The sequence below is a fragment of the Callithrix jacchus genome, chromosome 12, assembly GCF_049354715.1.
Source record: "Callithrix jacchus isolate 240 chromosome 12, calJac240_pri, whole genome shotgun sequence".
NCBI classification, from domain to species: domain Eukaryota; kingdom Metazoa; phylum Chordata; class Mammalia; order Primates; family Cebidae; genus Callithrix; species Callithrix jacchus.
This window is the reverse complement of record NC_133513.1, coordinates 89,782,747-89,803,757: the sequence shown is the minus strand read 5'-3', so window position 1 is coordinate 89,803,757 and position 21,011 is coordinate 89,782,747. Positions and strand designations below refer to the sequence as shown.

The 21,011-nt window shown below is 35.7% G+C and overlaps 1 protein-coding gene across 39 annotated transcripts in view; it reads right to left on the bottom strand.

Annotated features, from left to right (window-relative positions):
• LCOR (ligand dependent nuclear receptor corepressor) overlaps positions 1-21,011 on the bottom strand; it is a 144,606-nt gene that overhangs the window by 28,585 nt on the left and 95,010 nt on the right. For all 39 annotated transcript variants that reach the window (XM_054243180.2, XM_078346167.1, XM_054243185.2 and 36 more), the window contains 3 exons: positions 10,288-10,420; positions 4,981-5,268; positions 2,151-2,244 (listed from right to left, as the gene is read on the bottom strand). In XM_054243180.2, coding sequence (XP_054099155.1) covers positions 2,151-2,244; positions 4,981-5,268; positions 10,288-10,420 — 515 coding nt within the window. The remainder of the gene's footprint in view (positions 1-2,150; positions 2,245-4,980; positions 5,269-10,287; positions 10,421-21,011) is intronic.

Sequence of the window (21,011 nt, the reverse complement as noted above, 5' to 3'; positions counted from 1 at the left end):
AAACACCTATTTTCAAATTTCAAGTGGATAGCTTTTAAATAATGTTTAAAAAGTCAACTACTTAGACAACGTTAATTTGTAAGGTTTTTGACTTCCACAATAGAGAAAGATTATCAATATTAAGGCTGACATCTGGCAAAACATACCCAAGGGGATGATTACATTAACTACGCACAAAAGTGGGGCTTTGCAGAAATCATAAACCAGTTATGTTCTACAAAACTCTATGGGGACCTACTATCATCAGTAACGCAATAAGGATAACACTGAATATTCAACTAAAAGATGGGCATTCCTATTGGTGCATTTTTCTTCCATAAAACAAAGCTAGTAGAAAACACTTTCCATTCAGAAGGATAAACACAGCAACTTCAGCCATATAATATGTGAAGCTAGTACGCAAGTTTACAGTGAATCTTAAGCAGGGGATTTGTTTATGCAAACTGCACATGGACTTCTCCTATGTGTGTCCTTAAATACACAACTCAACTGTTTTTTTTTTTGTTTTTGTTTTGGAGACAGGGTCTCGCTCTGTCACCCAGGCTCGAGTACAGTGTTGTGATCACAGCTCACTGCAGCTGTGATCCTCCCACCTCAGCCTCCTGAGTAGCTCGGACTACAGGTGCATACAACCATGCCTAGACAATTTTTGTATTTTTAGTATAGATGGGGTTTCACCATGTTGCCCAGGCTGGTCTCGAGTTCCTGTCCTCAGGTAATCTGGCCGAGTCAGCCTCCCAAAGTGCTGGGATTATAGACGTGGGCCACCATGCCCAGCTCAAGTGTTTTTTTGTTTTTTTTGAGACGGAGTTTCGCTCGTTACCCAGGCTGGAGTGCAATGGCGTGATCTCGGCTCACTGCAACCTCCGCCTCCTGGGTTCAGGCAATTGCTCCTGCCTCAGCCTCCCGAGTAGCTGGGATTACAGACACGCATCACCATGCCCAGCTAATTTTTTTGTGTTTTTAGTAGAGACGGGGTTTCACAATGTTGACCAGGATGGTCTTGATCTCTTGACCTTGTGATCCACCCGCCTCGGCCTCCCAAAGTGCTGGGATTACAGGCGTGAGCCACTGCGCCCGGCCCCAAGTGTTTTTTGATATATAAATAGAACCCAAAGATTTGGGACCAGGCTGACATATCTAGTATAAACCATAGTGAAAAGAAAGGGTTAAGAAAAAGGTTAGTAAACTATGCATAATAGATTAATACTTTCTGCAAATGAAAAGTTTCGGAATTAGAGAAAATAAAGGGAGATTTTAAAAGTCTGTAAAGGAATCCTTTGATTTGAAGGTAGTCAACAGTAAGTTGGAAAAGGTCAGTCCACCTAGCATCCACTTGTTCCTTTAATATCTAAGTAACTTCCCCATATTGATAATCTGAAAGTTAAAATAAGCCTAAGTATTAACTAATTTAAACTTACCAAGTTATTCTTCATGTCAAGATAGTTAATTTTTGTCACACGGTTTTATAGAAATGCTTTTTCAACATGGTGCCTAGATATCTTTTTAAAACTTGACATTTCTAGTTGGTTATTACATACACGTACAGAGAAGATGGTTCTTATATAAAATTAGGTAGTCAGAGAATTTAGTATCTTAAGAGTTATGAAAACTGAGCATGTAATAATATCTTGGTAGCCTAAGACGGTTATGCATCAACATCTACAATCAATCTTTCAGAAAATTACATTTTCTGAAATGCCAGTTAAAGTACAGTTTAAATCAACCACCAAAACCAAACCCAAAAGAAACAAACAAAAATGAACATGCACACACACGAACCCCACTAGAGATATCAAGTATTAGAGCTCAATTTTCATTCAACAGCGTCAGCACACATAATACTGTCTTCACATCTAAACTTTAGAATTTAACTTGAGTTTCATACTCCGAAACATGCCACAACAAAAAGTAAAAGAAATATTTCTGCCATATTCATGATTATTTACTATTTGTACTAAACTGACAAATACTCATCTGTACTAGCCAATTTACATTGCACAGATTATATTTTTACTTAATCAATGGTCCATATTTATAAATGACTTAGTTAGAAGGGTTACTTTTTAAAACCTAAAAGGGAGACTGGCATCAACCTTTGATGAATTATCTATATTAAACTGTGTACGACTACAAATATTCTCCCTTACCCGTTCCCTTGAGTACTGGAGCAGCCTGGAGAGTGGCTCAGGGAAGTGCTGCCAGCACATGGACTTTTCTTAGTGGACAGATCAAGTACACCGTCTGCAGAGACACAAAAAAATACCTGAGGACATTAAAAACTTGGAGCATATGTCAACTGAATAGGCTAAATATGAAAAAGCAGTAGGCTTATTCAACTAAGCAGATACGCAAATCATATATTTAAGTTAGAAAATCAATTCAATCCTGAAGCAACATAAATTTAGCAAGGCATGTTATACTTAATATCTGCAAGGGCTAAATATTAACGGGGTAAAAGAAAAGATAAAACATGTTACTGAAGATGTTAAGATACAGTGAGATACTAGAAATAGCAGTTTACATAGCATGAGGTCCTCTGTTCTCACAATTTTTAAGATGCAATTTTCTAAATTTACCTTGATCAAAGCATAGAAGTTTTTAATGTTCTACAGTGGCATACAAACTATAGAACCAAATCCCTCAAGAGCAAAATCTACCTGAAACTCCAAAAGTACATATAAGTTGGATGTAGAAAATTTTAAATAAGATAAAAAAATTATTTTTAAATGTAAATTTATGTCATTAAAGTACATGTATATACTAAACACGATGGTCTTTAAGATGAATCCATTGTTAATGATTTATAATTTGGATGTATCCTAATAGTTCTCTACACGTATCTATAAAAAAATATATACTTGTATTTTTAAAAAATTTGCAGAGATTCAAAATTTAATTGCTGAATTTTATGAATGCAAGAATTAAGACGACATTAAATATTGATGAAAAAAGTTTAAAGAAAGAAGAAAACTGTCTTGATACTGATGAGAACCTGGAAGTACAACCATTTTTTTACTGCAACTAGACCAAATCACAAATTCATGTTATTAATACATAAAGTTAGAAGACTTCCTTTTCCCTCAAAGACATTTTTCTCCTTACAGAAATATGCAGAAATCTTTTAAGACTAGTATTCTGTCCAAAATTAACAGAACGAGATAATACACAATGTCTCTAATTTTCAGTCCGCCAGCAGAGGGGTCTTGATATCTAGTTATGTTAAAAATCACCAGAGGGTAGAACCTACTTACAACTTGTATCTAAAGATATTTTGACTCCCTATTTCAGGCTGCTAGAAATAAACAGGCAACTGAGTTTGTAAACTTTAAAAACCCCATACTTATAAGTGTTTTGTCTTTTAGAGTCACTAATATTTCTAAAAATATAATTATAGGCTTATAGAACCAATTATCCTATTAGACCTCTAACCCAATTAGACACATCTAAGAAGCAAAAGTACTGCTTAAAACATTTCCAGCCAAAGACACTATAATTTAAAGACAAGCCAAACAGATAATTTGTCTAAACAAACAGGCAACATATTTTAGGTCTACCACTAAAAATACTGTGGTTTTAGTTGAAAACACATTCATTAAGGAAATATAATTTAATTTTTTTTACTTCATTTGAAGTCTGCATACTATATTGCTATTATGTAGCTCAAATTCTTCTTTGTAGGAGCATGCTATCAATACAATGTATCTCTTAAGTATAACACTAGTTATAACAAGTTAAATTAGACTAACGTATCATTTTATGTAAACCTACATTAATACTTTAAATATAATTCTATATTGCCATTCTCCCAAAATAAACCTGAAGCTTCTGATGCAATAGAGTGAAGAGATTTTTAATGAAAACTACCGATTTGTGGAAAAGAAAACAGTCATCAATAAAAAAGATACAACTTTGTAAATACAGTAACCAAAGGTACATGAGCAATGTGAACAACTAGGAGGTCTCCTGTCAAGAAATCTCTCAGAACTCAGGTATTTCGTTTGCTGTTCACTACAAAGGAAAAGGATAAAAGCAAAGAAAAACTACTCAAAAGTTCGTTTCAAAGAGGTTCTTTAGGAATTAAATTTATTTTCCAAAATAAACATGTATTTCTCACCAATAAATCCACATATCTCATAACTTTGCTATATACTCAAGATTTCTACAATAAAATCTCAGTACAAACATCACCGATTTACTAATTTTGCAGTGGTTCAAACAGTGACTGAGTTGAAATGCTTGCCTCAATTTTTGTGAAATTAAAGGTAAAATGAAATCACAAAGCAATAGGAATATCTACTGAAGAAAATAAACTTCAGAGACTCAAGAAACATTTTCTGAACAAAACAACCTCTTAACTTCATCACTTAGTGTCTTCAACAAATTCCCTTTTGGAAATACTTTCAAGTTCGTCAGTGGATATATGTGTTTCTGTATTTACAAAACACTGAACATACTTAACAACCTAAAGAATGTTCTGCTCCTTTCTCTATTTGTAACCCTAGTGATTTATTTTTCAAAATTCAAATACATGTTTTTCCTTATGATCTCATTTGCAGAGTATGTAACTTATACCTACAAGTAGAAATGTATTTCTCAGACAGGTGCTAGTCCTAGAAAATTTATAGGTGAGAGGAAAACTTACTTTTTCACAGGAGTTTTAAGAAACATAAAAATACTTTGGAAAATATAAAATGCTTATATAAATAACAAGCAACTGAAAGATTAGTGACAACTGTAACCACCTGACTTTTCTGGGTGGTACATCAATCATGATCATGAACTGCTGACAGATAAGGCTGTAACAACTTGAGCGTACTTCTCCATCACTGAATAGTAAGAAATAATTTAAGAATCACATTAGTTTTTAAGCTATTATTGCTGCTGATGCTCTACTTGCCAAGGATGCTTTTTGGCTTTTTTTCTCCCCCAATTAAAGTACTCTGATAAGATAGAGGAGAAGTTGACATCAAACCATACCTTGTTCGCTAGGTTCTGACTGAGACTTTCTGACAGTAAGGTCCAGAGGTGAGTCTTGGTCAGCCATGAGAAGTTTGCTGAGCACAGGGTTCTGAGTAGTTGCAGCCGTAGGAGAAGTGGTGACTGGAGATGCTTTCGGCAGGCTTTGGTTCTTTGTGCTATTGGGCTGGCTGGGGTCCTGAGTAGAGCTATTTTTTGAGGTATATTCAGCAGCAAATTGTTGGATCATTCGCTGCATGATCTCACGGGCCACTAGGGGAATATTGGGGTCGGAGACCCAGGGACTGTCTGTAAATAAAGATTTATTTACTTTTAAAGTGGGACAATGTACTAAAAAAAGACAGCTTTTTCAAGTAAACATAAAATTTCACTTTTTCTTAAAATGCAGTTATCTTAAAAATAGTATCTCCCCGTTGACTTATATTTTTACTCTCTAAGCTTTTGAGTTATAGATTTTTAAAAATAAAATTTTCATTAAAATAATTCTAAACATCTTCCCCCCATATAATAATTGATTTTGAAATTAAATAAAGGGAGAAGAAATAGGTATCTTATGGGCAAGAATCACTTACCTGATAGAGAAATCCCAAAACCCTTCTCTTAGGAAATAACTACTCTCACATTAACACACCTATAGATCACAGCAAGTTTCTCTAGATTTTTTTTCCTCAGTCACCTTCTCCTAAATATTCAAAGAACACATTGCTGAGTTCGTGAGTGCTTAATTTACTTTATAAAGACTGAAAGCATACCAAGATTTTAAAAGGAGATACTTAATTTTAAAATCCATTCTAGGCTAAGGCAATCATTCTCACACTTTAATGTTCATCAGAATCACCTTGATGACTTGCAAAAACAGATTGTTGGGTTCTCTCCCCAGTGTTTCTGATTCAGTAGTTCTAGAGTGGGCTCAAGAACTGACATTTTAACAAGTTCTAAGATGCTACTGGGTCTGGGGACCACAATCTTAGACCCTATGGGCTAGTTGTTTAAATGTTAAATCTCAAAAGCCTAAGAAAAACCACATTATCTTCCAAGAGTACTTTAAATAAACCCTGCCAACTAGTAAAACAGTAGCTAGGGAAATAATGAAATAAACATCTAAATTATCAGTTGCTAATCAATGTTAAGTTTTGACCATAAGAACTCATTAACTCATAGAACTTTTAGCACTGGAAGAGGCTTTGAAGGGCAAAAGAGGTTAGGATGGAAGGGAAAATGACTTGTATAAATCCATCATCATCATACCTCTATAATTATCAATCTAATAATCAGGAAGACTAAGCTTTCTCAAGAGCTGAGACTGTGTGTTTTTTCACTGTGTACCTCTATATACCTAACCTTGCCTGGTCTAAAGTATGTATTCAATTTATTTGAATAATAAATAGGTCAATCAAATTCAATCACCATGAAATAGTCCTTTTAAAAAAATAAAACGAGGGAAATGCGTTTACCTCTGTGTACCTCCATATAGCTAATCTTGCCTTGTCTAAAGTGTGTATTCAATTTAGTTGAATACTAAATAGGTCAATCACCATGAAATAGTCCTTTAAAAAAAAGGGGGGGGGAATGTGATCAAAAGAGTAAGTGGTCACTACATATTTATATAGATGATTAGTGATAGACCCTCCCTCAATCAAAACTTTTTCCCTGATTTTACTGTTTTACCTGTGACCTTTCTTCTCCACCACACTTTTGGGGCTTTCCAAGACAGTTCTCAGAAAACCAAGGTTTCCCTAGTCTTTTAAAGATTAGTTATAGAAGGCAACCAACTTTACCCACAGTATTTTCAAGCTCTAAGGAACTCAAGAGTTTAATCTAAAATCTCCAAAATAAGCAACCAACAAACAAATACACCATCAAAACCTCACAGGACTCCTAAGAACAGGCATTCCCCCGCCCCCCAGAAGACAATATTCAATACAAGAAGATGCTCACAAAGTTGTGATATTTTATTTCATCTCCTGGAGTTTAATGAGGCTCTCTCTCCTAATAATAATGTTTCTGTCATACTAAGGAATATTTATAACTCTAACTTTCTTCTCTAAAAATAGAGACTGTAAGTATTCCAGATGGTTTAAAAATAAAGGTATGGAACTAGGTAAGGTTCAGAAGTTGCTACAGATAATGACAATGGTTCCTCTAGTGTTTTAATAAACATTGTTTTCATACACTGCTTTTTAAGTATCTCTGTTGAATTTTCTTAGTATCATTTAACTTTCCAGTTAAGACCCTTTTTTTTCTACCTAAACCTCCACATAAACTATCGTATAAATTTCAAGTTTTAATATTAGTTTACGGTTTCCCCCTTAATAGTTGAAGAACATACAATACATAAAAAATTCCATACAGAAAATAAAATTTATGAATTTATGAGATGTCCCTGTGTTTAAGTAGTATTAATAAATATAATTAAAGAGCTCTGTGAAGAGTCAAAGATACCAGGACAAGGACCACAGACCACTATCTTGGAGCATTCAATGTCTGTAGTGTATCTTGTCTTCTTTATTGAATGAAGAAACAGTCACGAGACAAGACAGTGTTTATCCATTACATCTCTGCCATTTGAATTTCTCTATTTTGTGAAAGTTTCTTGAACAGATTTCATTCTTTGACATACTTAAAATACACATCTACAAATACATCCAGACCCAGGGGAACATAGCACAACTGAGTCAAATAAAAGCAACAAATCAGATCAAAAATAAAACTCAGAAAAATATGTTACATCACAGCCACCTATATATCTTAAAATGCAAACCTAACTTAGATTTTTTAATACAAGTGACAAAGCAAGCTAAAAATAAATGTCATTATGACATCTGTAGATGGTATATTGTTCTTAAAGTGAAATTAATTGATTCCATATCATAAAAGCCTACTTTTATTCCATCTCTGATTCTACTTAACTATACATAATCTTTACACTAATTATTTAAAACATACCATTTACAATACTTTGAAACAAGGGACCAAATCTAAGCATTTGAATTATTTATTAAAATATGATTCTCTTCAGACTAAAGTGCCCATCATGTCCTTGGAGACTAAACATTTTTGGTATTAATTTAAAGAGTACTAATGACTATCTTGGAGATGCTTATAAGATAAATTATATCCAAAAATAGCAATACTAATACATAAAAGGGAAGAAAATGTCCAAATTCCAAAGCAATAACTCTTTCTCTGGGCATCCCATGCCTGTACATAAAAACCAATAAACTCAACTTACAATTTCAGAGCATTCGCATCTCTTGAAATCTATCCTGAGACTGATTCCAAAGTAATAATTCCTCCCCTAAAGGTTATAACCCAAAACTTTAATTTCTTAAAAAAAAAATTTATAAAAACTTTAAAGTTATTCCTCTATGACAAAGAGATGGGACTAGCAGAAAACTAACACAGAACTTCTCTGTAGGAGTCCTTACATGACTGACCTTATTCCCCCTAAGTAAAGAGTGTATGAAAAGTGATTCCTCCATGTAAATTACTGAGAGGAAGTCCTCTTTTCAGATAATGAAGCTTGCTACAACAACATATTAGATCAATGACTCTGTGTACATCCTTCAGGAGAGGAGCTGTAAAAATATTTTATTTGAGGCCAGGCACGGTGGCTCATGCCTGTAATCCCAGCACTTTGGTGGGAGGCAGAGGCAGGCAGATCACAAGGTCAGGAGTTTGAGACCAGTCTGGCCAATATGGTGAAACCCCGTCTTGACTAAAAATACAAAAATTAGCCAGGCATGGTAGCACGTAACTGTAGTCCCAGCTACTCAGGAGACTGAGGCAGAAGAATATTTTGAACCTTGGAGATGGAGGTTGCAGTGAGCTGAGATTGTGCCACTGCACTCCAACCTAGGCGATAAGAGACTCCATCTCAAAAAATAAAAAATAAAAAATTTTATTTGGTAAGCAAACTGATAGAACTGCTCTATTATTATTTATACTTAAATGTGATTTTAACAATCAAATGTTCATAAAACTAAGAAAACGATTATTTTGAACATAATTTTGGAATTCTGAGCAATCTGTAGGGATAATTAGACACAGCTGGGAGATTTAGGTCAGGAGGTGTTAGTGGTATTTTATAGAGAAGTAAGGATATTCTAAATGATTTAATTCTGCCTAGGGATCTAATGAAAGAAAATGGGGAAAATAAGTGCCACAGAGACAATCTCTGTGTATTTCTTAATTTTATATGACACTACACCTCACATCACCTTTTGGAAATACTGATCGCTTTAAGCAGAAGCCCAGCTAATGTCCAACTCTAAAGAAAACCAACAGAACCAGCACCTATCAGACTTTTAACCAATGTCAAAGGGAAGGAGGGAACTTCCAGAGGAATGAGGTGTAAACTACAACATATGAAGAATTATTAAAGAAAATGGAATCACTGAGTCGGCTGAAGATTAAATAAGAATATTTAAGAATATCAAGAGTTTGTATAAAACTTTAGAACCCATCATAGTAACTACCATCTTGGAAATGGAGAAAAAGTATAACTAAGAAGTATAAATCCATTTAGAATTTCTTAAAAGTAAAGGCTCTTCACTAGAAAGGAACATGAAAGGAACTTTCCTGAAGGTTACAATTTTGCTTTGTAAATAGAGAACAAACCTGAATGCCTCTATGAAGGATTTATAAGCCTCAAGAGCCTATTACTAGAGAACTTTTCTGTATTTCAAAAGAAATGTAAAATAAGCCAAATATACCAAAGTTTCAAGGAGAAAGATAAATTTTAAAAGTGCAAGAGGTTGGGCTTATTAAATGCCAACTCAAATTTAGGGAGAAAAATTTTACTACATAATAATCATTTCCCTAATTTTAATATAAAAAATTTTATGAAACAAGACTATATCAAGGAAAAGAACGCTCACAAATCTAATTTTATAACTACATTTTCTCTCCAAATGAAATTTCAGGTTGGAATTATTAAAAATTCACACAGTTGATTATCAGTGATTAAAACAGTAACGGTCTCCATAAGAAAATTTGTGTAAAAAAATGTAGTGCTATTTTAAAATTAAATAGAATTAAATAGAGCTTAAAATGTTAGAATTTCATAATAATTTTCTAAACTATTTAAACTCACTGTCACATCAGAGCCTAAATGTGTGGAAAAGTGCTTACCTTAACCCTAATTCCAATAGGAATTTGACCCAAGGGATATAGAACAATATAAACTATATCATCAATGAAGAAAAACATTTATTTTAAGAGTAACTTTAAAAATCACATTGAAATTAAGGAGATTAATAATACAAGACAAGCAGATGCTAAATATCATTCTTCACTGAAACCAACCTTTTCTATAAAAGACTGCATTGAGGAATTCTTCTGCTTGTCTCTCGAATCGAATGATTTTTGCTTGCTCTTGTTTAAGCAGAGCTTCTTGCCCAGCTCCCGAAGCTGGTTCATCCAGACCGACTAAGTGTCCCTGCAAAAATACTTGGTGAAAGAGTTGCACAAAAATCTTTCCCCATTCAATATGAAAAGCATAGATATGAAATCAAAGTTAGCAGCAAATAAGGCAAATTAATTTGATGCAATTAAAACATTTAAAAACTTCAGTATAAAATTTACCTTTTAAAAAGTATAAAAGCAAAATAAATGTAAACATATTCTTTGGCTAGATTTTATCCATGTTTGACTATACATTTTGTTCAAAATTTGCATAAACTCTAATTAAACTTTAACTGCCAGAGGGATAATTTCCTTGTGAGCACGTAAATATATTGGTTCTATTATACTATACCATAGTTATCTTTCACAGGCAATCAGACAGAATGCTTTAATTAAAAAAAAAAAAATTTTAATTTCAAATCTCATTTGAGGATCATGTTTGCCTTCCTAGTATGAGATCTGTTTTTCACCACACACAAGACAAACACTTTTAAAGGGGCATTAGGAAAAAAACTCAGAATACATCTGAATTCACAATTCTGTCTCCAAATTACTATTTTATAAACTGTGGTTCTCAAACCTTTAGTGGGTTACAGAATTGATTAATTGGTCAAAAGTAACAGCAGCAAAATGAGTTGAGAAATCCAATGCACTGCATGTTCTAAGTGTAAGCACAGCATTATCTTTTGTTAAAATGTATCTATGTTTGAACATCTTTGCAATATAAACAGTGGATCTGGCTGGGTGAGGTGGCTCATGCCTATCACCACTTAGGGAGGCTGAGGCAGACAGATCACTTGAGGTCAGGAGTTTGAGACCAGCCTGGCCAATATGGTAAAACCCAGTCTCTACTAAAAATACAAAAATTAGCGCATGCCTATAATTCCAGCTGTTTGGGAGGCTGAGGCATGAGAACTGCCTGAACCCGAGAGGTGGAGATTGCACTTAGATCACACCACTGCTCTCCAGCTCCGGTGACAAGAGCAAGACTTTGTCTCCAAAAATAAAGTAGATCAGAAAGTTTCTCTGACCAGAAAGTTCCAATATGCTGTACTATACTCATCCCTGAGACTTCAGCATATAATTCCAGACTGCAGGAGCACTGGACCAAATTGACAATGCTTTGCACCTACCTCCACTCTCATATCTTACAGTAACCAAAAATAAAAGTATTTTTTTAAAAAGCTAAAAGCATATTTAATTATTCTTTAAGTTCTAGTGCATATAATTTATTTGAAATCACCTTAATGCATGAATTAATGTCTTTATTTCCATATATAAGTGCTCTGAATAAGAAAATGGAACATATCTTGGCACAATGAAAGGAATTAAACAACACATTGAAGACATGTTATAATGCACAAATGATTCTCTCAAAGATTTAAAAAATACATTCTGATATTTGCAACAAGCTATGATTTCCCATCCTAAGAATTACATTAAAAGCACAACCAAAATCTGTATTCAGCATCAATTATATATTGCAAAAAGGTTAATATGAAGAACTCACTGGCACATTCAAACTAAAATAATGATCCTTAAACACTGCTATATAAGACACAGTAAGTCTGCTATATAACACAAAAAAATTTAAATGAAATATTTTAAGTCTTATAAATCATGAGAACCTTTATTATAGCTGTATTTGCCAACATTCTCTTTTATAAAAGGCTAAAAAACTGTTAGTTTTAAAAAATGAGTAACAAAATAATTCTAATACTGATTTAGTATCTAAAAGGTTATTAGGAACAGTCATCCATTTGAGTCCAATAAAATCCTTAATTGTATTATATTTCGGTACCATTTCACTGATTCAGGCTGTCCAGGTGCAGTAGCTCACGCCTGTAATCCCAGCACTTTGGGAGGCTGAGGCAAGTGGATCACCTGAGGTTGGGAATTTGAGACCAGCCTGATCAAAATGAAGAACCCGTCTCTACTAAAAACACAAAATTAGCCGGGTGTGGTGTTGCATGCCTATAATCCCAGCTACTTGGGAGGCTGAGGCAGGAGAATCGCTCACACCGGGAGGCGGAGGTTGCCGTGAGCTGAGATTGCGCCACTGTACTGCAGCGTGGGCAACAAGAGTGAAAGTCCATTTCAAAAACTAACACAGAGAGGGCTGTTTCTCTTTCTCTTCTCTTCTACCTATTAAACCTCCACTCCTAAACTCAAAACAAACAAACAAAATCACTAACAAAACCATTCAGACTGCCTTCTAATTTAAAGCAGCACAGAGAAACCTAGCATTCAGTAGGCAAATGCTGCATGTTCTCTCTTGAATCAAACAAGTAACAACTGTATCAACCTGAACTCTGAAATATATACATTACTTTTAGTTGATTTATATCAATTGGATATACCTGTTTTGTTTTAAACACTTTTATGGAGACATAATTCACATAGTAAACAACTCACCCATCTAACATGTAAAATTCAATGGTTTCTGTTTGCAGCTATGACTCTCCATCACCACAATCTAATTTTAGAACATTTTCACACCCCAAAAGGAAATTCGATGTTCATAAACATTCAGTTACAACTTCTCAACTTGCCCCCAACCCTAAGCAACCACTATACTACTTTTTGTCTCTACAGATGTGCCTACCCTGAATATTTCCTATAAATGTGATCATACAATATGTAGTTTTGTGATGACTGACTTTTCTCCTAGAATAATGTTTTCAAGGTTCATCAATGTTGATGCATGTATCAGTACTTTTTACTTTTCTACTGCATTCCATTGTATGAATATATCTCATTTTATTTATCCATTCATTAGTTGACAAATACTTGGGCTGTTTCCACTCTTTGGCTATTACATGCTCAAGTTTTTGTTTGGCCATATATTTTTATTTCTCTTGCATATATACTTAGGAGTAGAATTTCTGTATCATATGTTAACTATTTTGAGGAAGGCCAAACCATTTTCCAAAGCAGCTACATCATTTACATTCCCAACAATGAGTATAAGGATTCTCATTCCCAACAACAATGCATAAGGATTCTGACTTCTCCACATACTCATGAACACATATTATCTTAATTAAACCCGTTTTAGTAGATGAGAGGTAGTATATATCATGGTCTAAGGTTTGTTATTTTACTAACTGACTAATGATGTTGAGCATCTTTTCATGTGCTTCATGACACATTACACCTTCTTTGGAAAAATGTCTATTCAGATCCTTGCTCATTTTTTTACTGAGTTAGTTACCATTTTCTTGTTGCATTGTTAAGAATTCTTGATATATTCTGAAACAATCCATTATTAGACATATGATTTGTGAATATTGTCTCCCATTCTTTGAGTTTTCTTATTATTTCATTGATAGTACTGTTAGCAGCACCCAAGTTTTAACTTCAATGAATTCTAATTTATATTTTTTTGGTCACTTGTGCTTTTGATGTCATACCTAAAAAACTTGGTCATGAAGATCTAATCCTACGCTTTCTTCTAAGAGTTTTATAGTTTTAGGGCTTTAGATCTAGGATGCACGTCAAGTTAATTTTGTGTATGGTGTAAGGAAGGGTCCAACCTCATTCTGTTGCATGTGGATAATCAGTTCCAGCACCTTTTGGTGAAAAAACAATTCTTTCCCCCAAAGAACTGTTTTGGAATACTTGTTAGAAGTCACTGGCCATACATTTTACTGCTGGACACTCTATTCCACTATTTATATCTATCCTCATGCCAGCGTCACATTAAGCTGACCAATGTAGTCTGTAGTAAGTTTTAAAATTGGTAAAGTGTAAATCCTCCCAATTTATTCTTCTTTTACAAAATTGTTTAGACTATTTCAAGTCTCTTAAATTTTCATATGAATTTTAGGACCGGCTTGTGAATCTTGCAAAGTCAGTTGGGATTTTGGTAGAAAATGCACTGAATCAGCGTATCAATTTGGAAAGTAATGTCATAGTAACAATTTTAAGTCTTTTGATCCATGAACATGTCTTTCCATGTAATTTCAGCAACATTTTGTAATTTACAAAATATAAGTCTTATACATTTATATTTATTCCTAAGTGTTGTATTATTTTTGATGCCACTGTAAACAAAACTGTTTTCAAACTTTCATGCTCATATTGTTCACTGCTAGTGTAGAGCAATACACCTTTTTTTTTTTTTTCACATGGAGTTTCACACTGTTGCCGGGACTGGAGTGCAGTAGCGTGATCTCAGCTCGCTGGAACCTCCATCTCCCAGGTTCAAGAAATTATTCTTGCCTCAGCCTCCCAAGTAGTTGGAATTACAGACGCCTACCACCATGCCCGCCTAATTTTTTTGCATGTTTTCGGTAGAGATGGGGTTTCACTATGTTGGCCAGGCTGGTCTCAAACCCCTAACCTCATGATCCGCCCGCCTCAGCCAACCAAAGTGCTGGAATTACAGGCATGAGCCACTACATCCGGCTTTTTTTTTTTTTTTAAATGATGTGGTAGTCTGAACCTTGCTGAACTTGCTAAACTGTTTTGTGGAGGGATTTTCTATGTACAGCATAACTGAGACAGTTTTACCTCCTCTTTTGCAATTTGAATGACTTTGGTTTCTTTTTATTGCCTAATTTTCCTGGCTAGACCTCATGTACAATGTTGGATTAAGTGGTGAGAGTGGACATCTTGCCTTGTTCCTGATCTTGGGAAGCTGTTCAATCTTTTAGCTGTGTGATTTTGTAACTCAGGTTAAGGAAGCTCCCTTCTATTCCTGGTTTGTTGGGTTTATTTGTTTTTAAATCAAGAAAACGTGTTGGATTCGGCCAAATGCCTTTTTGGAGAATGTCTACAGAGATGATCATGTGGTTTGTGTCACTTACTCTACTAATATACTGTATTACAGTAATTGACTTTGAGTGTTAAACCAGCCAGGTACAATGGCCCATGCCTGTAATTCCAGCTCTCTGGAAGGCTGAGGCAGGAGGATCACTGGAACTCAGAAGTTTGAGACCAGTCTGGACAACACAGGGAGATTCCATCTCCACAAATCAGTTAAAAAAAAATTATTAACAGATAGGCATAGTGGTGTACACCTGTGGTCACAGCTACTTGGAGGCTGAGGCAGGAATATATCCTGAACCAGGGAGGTCAAAGCTGCAGTGAGTCATGATTGTGCCACTGTGCTCCAGCCTGGACGACAGGGCAAGATGAGACAGATAGACAGACACACACACACACACACACACAAACACGCACACACGGTGTTAAACCAACTTTGCACTCCTTGGATAAATTCCACTTGGTTGTGGAGTATAACACTTTTTATATGTTGCAAAACTTGGTTTGCTAATGTTTGCCGAGGATTTTTTGTGTTGGTACTCATAAGCGGTATCTGTAATTTTCTTTGGTTTTCATATTAACAATACTGGCCTCACTAAATGAAGTCTTCCCTCCTCTCTATACTTTGAAAACGTCTGTGAAGAAAGGGCATTAATTCGTCTTTAAATGTCTGACAGAATATGCCAGTGGAGGCAGGGCAGGGTGTGGTGGCTTATGCCTGTAATCCCAGCACTTTGGGAGGCCAAGGTGGGCAGATCGCTTGAGCCCTGGAGTTCGAGATCAGCCTGGCTAACATTGTAAGACCCCCATCTCTATTCAACAAAAAAAATAGAAAAAAGAAAAAAAAGAAACGAAAGAAAGAAAAAGAAAAAAAAGAAAATACCAGTAAAGATACCTGGTCATGGGCTTTTCTTTGACGGAAGTTTATGAATTACTAATCTAACCTCATTATTCTAAGTTGTGTTAGTTCACTAGGGCTGCTATATATTTTATCATAAACTAAGTGGCTTAAAACAGCAGATTTATTCTCTCACAGCTCTGGAGTCCAGACACCCAAAATTAGGGTGTCAGCAGGGTCATTTTCCTTCTGATAGCTCTAGGGAAGAGTCCTTCCTTGCCTCTTCCTAGCTTCTGGTGGCTGCTGCCAATCCTTGGCATTCCTTGACAATCTCTGTCTCCATCTTTACATGGTCCTTTTCCTTCTGTGTGTATGTCTGTGTCTCCAAGTCTCTCTCTCCTTACAAGGCAACCAGTCATTGGATTCAGGGTCCACTCTAATCCAAAATGACTTCATCATAACTTGACCACATCTGCAAAGACCTTACAGTGGTCCCCTCTTATCTGCAGTTCTGCTTTCCACAATTACTCATGGTATGGTAAAATAAAGTATTTGGAGAGAAAAGAGAGAATATTCATGTAACTTCTTTTATAGTATATTGTTATAATTGCTCTATTTTTTAATTACTGTTGTTAATCTCTTACTGTGACTAATTTACAAACTAAGCTTTATTGGCTGGGTGCAGTGGTTGACACCTGTAATCCCAGCACTTTGGCAGGCCATGATGGGCGGATGACAATATCAGGAGTTCAAGACCAGCCTGACCAACATGGTGAAACCCCGTCTCTAAAAAAACAAACAAACAGTAAACAAAGCTTTTTCATAGGTATGTTTGTACAGGAAAAAACATAGTATATATGGGTTTGGTACTATCTGTAGGTTCAGGCATCCCCTTATAAGGGGGAAGACTACTGTATATTTCCAAATAAGGTCACATTCACAGGTACCAGGAGTGGATTAATATGTTTTGGGGGACACACTCAATCTGTATCATAGGTTTATTCAGATTTTCTGTTTCACCTTACATCAGTATTTAATTTGCCTATTTCATCAAATTCTCTAATCTGCTGGCATACACATTCTTCACTGTATTCCCCAATCCTTTTTACTTCTGATTTCCTCTATTTCATTTGTGATTAGTAACTTGAGCCTTCTTTTTTTATTGATCAGCAATAGCTAAAGTTTATCTAATTTGTTGATCTCTTCAGAAAACCAGTTTTTGGTTTTGTTCCTTTTCTCTATCATTTTTCTACATTACTACATTTATTTCTGCTCACACATCTTTATTATTTCTCTCTCTCTGCCTGCTTGGGTTTAGTCTGCTCCTCTTTTTCTAGTTTCCCAATGTGGACGATTAGGGTATTGATTTGAGATCTGCTTTTTAAATACAGGCCTTCTCTAAGTACCTTCTAAGTATCATTGGCTACATCTCATTTGTTTTGGTTAAGTTTTTTGTTTTAATTCATCTGAAACTAGTTTCTAACTTCCTTTGCTCGATCCAGTAAAAGCTGGGCTCCACTGAAGGGCATGTTGTTGCCACTGTTTGAGGTTTGCTCCAACCCTAGGAGGGCTCTTAACTGTCTCTGAATCTGACTTTCCGTTAAACCTCTAATGTGATTCTCAGAGCCTACTCTGGCTCGGGAAGCTGCCCAATTCACGAAACAAACAAACAAACAAACAAACATCTAACAGGTATGTTATTTCACCTGATGCTACTAATATCATGGACCTTTCCAGGTGTCTCTTCACATAGATCTTCATTATTTTCAACACCTTTAGGGGTGAGATTTTCTAAGCCTGAAAGCTCTGGAGTTTTCTATTTCTTTTTGTTGTTGTTGTTGTTTTAAAAGACAGGATCTTGCTCTGTTGCCTACGCTTAAGTGCAGTGGCACAATCACGGCTCACTGCAAGCCTTGACCCCCTAGGTTAAAGCTATCCTCCTGCTTCAGCCTCCCAAGTGTCTGGGATTACAGGCATGTGCCAACACACCAGGCTAATTTAAAAAATATTTTGTAGAGAAAGAGTATCATTTGATTGCCCAGGCTGTTGCAGAACTACTGGCCTCAAGCAATCCTCCTGCCTTGGCCTCCCAAAGTGCTCGGATTACAGGCATGAGTCACCACACCTTGCTGGAATTGTTTGTAATGTCAACCCTTCCAATAAAATGAACTACTAAGAATAAAAAAGTTTATATGACATACAACTAACAGAGCTAATAAAATGGCCAAGACCAGGTGTGGTGGGTCATGCCTGTAATTCCAGTACTTTGGGAGGCCAAGGCAGGCAGATCACCTGAGGTCAAGAGTTTGAGACCAGCCTGGCCAACATGGTAAAACCCCATCTCTGCTAAAAATACGGACAGTAGGTGAGGATGGTCTCATGCACCTGTAGTCCCAGCTACTTAGGAGGCTGAGTCAGGAGAATTGCTTGAACCTGAGAGGTGAAGGCTGCAGTGTGCCAAGATCGCACCACTGCACTCAGGACTGGGCAACAGAGAGACTCGTCTCAAAGAAAAAAAAGAAAAAGTAAAATAGCCAGGAGATAAGGAAAAGTTAAATCAATTCATGTCATCTCTCCTCAGCTGAATTCTAAAATAATACATTATTTATCATACAGCAAATAACAAAAATATGCAAAATCTTCTACTGTAACTAAAAAACCAATTTTCTTTGCATTTATTATTCCTAATAAATTTAGGAATATTTATTCATTATTTTTTTTTAATTGCATTTTAGGTTTTGGGGTACATGTGCAGAATACTTATTCATTATTAAAGAACAAGTCATACATTTTGGGGAAAAACTAAAACAAAAGATAAAAAAGAAAACAACTCATTAACATAGAACTAAATAGGAGTAAAGATGGAGATTTAGGCGAGGTGTGGTGGCTCATGCCTGTAAACCCAGCATTTTTGGAGGCCCAGATGAGCAGATCATTTGAGGGCAGGAGTTTGAGACCAGTCTCATGCCTGTAAACCCAGCATATTTGGAGGCCCAGATGAGCAGATCATTTGAGGGCAGGAGTTTGAGATCAGTCTCATGCCTGTAAACCCAGCATTTTCGGAGGCCCAGATGAGCAGATCATTTGAGGGCAGGAGTTTGAGACCAGTCTCATGCCTGTAAACCCAGCATTTTCGGAGGCCCAGATGAGCAAATCACTTGAGAGCAGGAGTTTGAGACCAGTCTCATGCCTGTACACCCAGCATTTTCGGAGGCCCAGATGAGCAGATCATTTGAGCGCAGGAGTTTGAGACCAGTCTCATGCCTGTAAACCCAGCATTTTCGGAGGCTAGAGCAAGCAGCAGATCACTTGAGACCAAGAGTTTGACATCTGCCTGGCCAACATGGCAAAATTCTGTCTCTACTGAAAATGCAAAAATTAGCCAGGCATGGTGGTGCATGCCTGTAATCCCAGCTACTCGGGAGATTGAGGCATGAGAATCTCCTGAACCTGGGTGGTGGTGGTTGCTGTGAGCCAAGACCGTGCCACTGCACTCTAGCCTGGGTGACAGAGTGATACTCTGTCACAAAATAATAATAATAATAATAAGAAGAAGAAGAAGAAGAAGAAAGTTGGAGATTTCAACTGGACTTTCTACCCCCTAGGAGGAGTTGCTTCCTTTAGCATGAAGAAATTGGTCTACCTAGATTGGTTGGCTCACAGGCAGAAGTGGCTCTGTATACAAGCTATTGTGAACTTCTTAGAAGTGTATATGCCTAGAGGTCCACAGAGCTTATGACTCTATAGCTTTAGGGTAAAAAGTAGTCCTTAGGCTTTTAAAAAGCTCTCTCCTTAATAAGCAATTGCAAAAATGGGGGAGGGATGAGAGTAGAAGAGCTATGGCATTTGTTAGTGATACCACCATTAACCCAGAAGGCTTCCTCCCTCTCTCACAGTCCTATACTGTTTGCTTAAATTTTGGCTTAAATTTAGTTACACAAAAGCAATATAGGTAATCTTACCTCAAGAATCAATTTAAAGATTGTACAGCTTATTGCCATCTTATTAATCCTTTGAATCTGGATTATTTTAACAACCACTTTATTATGTTCCTACATTTGCCAAAGTTGTGAAATTTGTTAAGGTGAGCATCACAACTTTTTTTTCCTGACAAAACACTTAGCAAAAAAATATGTTAAACAAATGCTATAAAACTCTTAAATCTATGGCACTTCAAGAAACTAGAGAGCTGTAAATTGAGTCAGAAAGTCTTTTCAAAATTATTTCATGAACTGCATAAGAGAAACCAATACTGAAAAATCCAAGTGTATCTTTTTATTTGTGTTTTAATCTATTAAGAGTCTTTCAGGCATGGTATGTGCCTGTAATCCCAGCTACTCAGAAGGCTGAGGCAGGGGAATTGCTTGAACCTCAGATGTGGAGGTTCCAAGATCGCACCACTGCACTCCAGCCTGGGCGACTGGGAGAGATTCCATCTCAAAAAAAAAAGTCTTTCTACCTATAAATTGAAACCAATACCATCAAGCTGCTAAATTTTATATTAACTTAATCGGAGACTTGTATTCTTTTCTCTTTTATTCCTCTATACAAATAAAGGTCTCACCATTTGCCAATAAAAATTTATAAGCCACAATCATCTATATTTTCTTTTTTCTTAAAGTAAACATATTGCACAGAAATCCTACAAGGTCTTTTTTTTTGTTTTAAATAAATAATGCACGTTTTTCTCATTCTCTGGAAGATCTTGAAAAAAGCTACCTTGTACACAAAGCTACAAAGAAAAAGTAAAAGCAACTGGTATTCTCATCAATCTTAGCTATGTACTGCCCATCACTTGACATATTTCCCTGAAAAACACATATGCAGATATATTAATTTAAAAAATTAAACGAGATTCACACTGAAGATCATTTTACCTATTCTCAATATTACAAGGATTTTCTTTCTTATATCATTACTTATTCTTCAAAAACACTTGATAGATTACTGTAAGAGAAAGCATGAATCAAAAGAAACAATTTCTTCTTTTCCTGAAATATATTCTCAAACTTTTTTT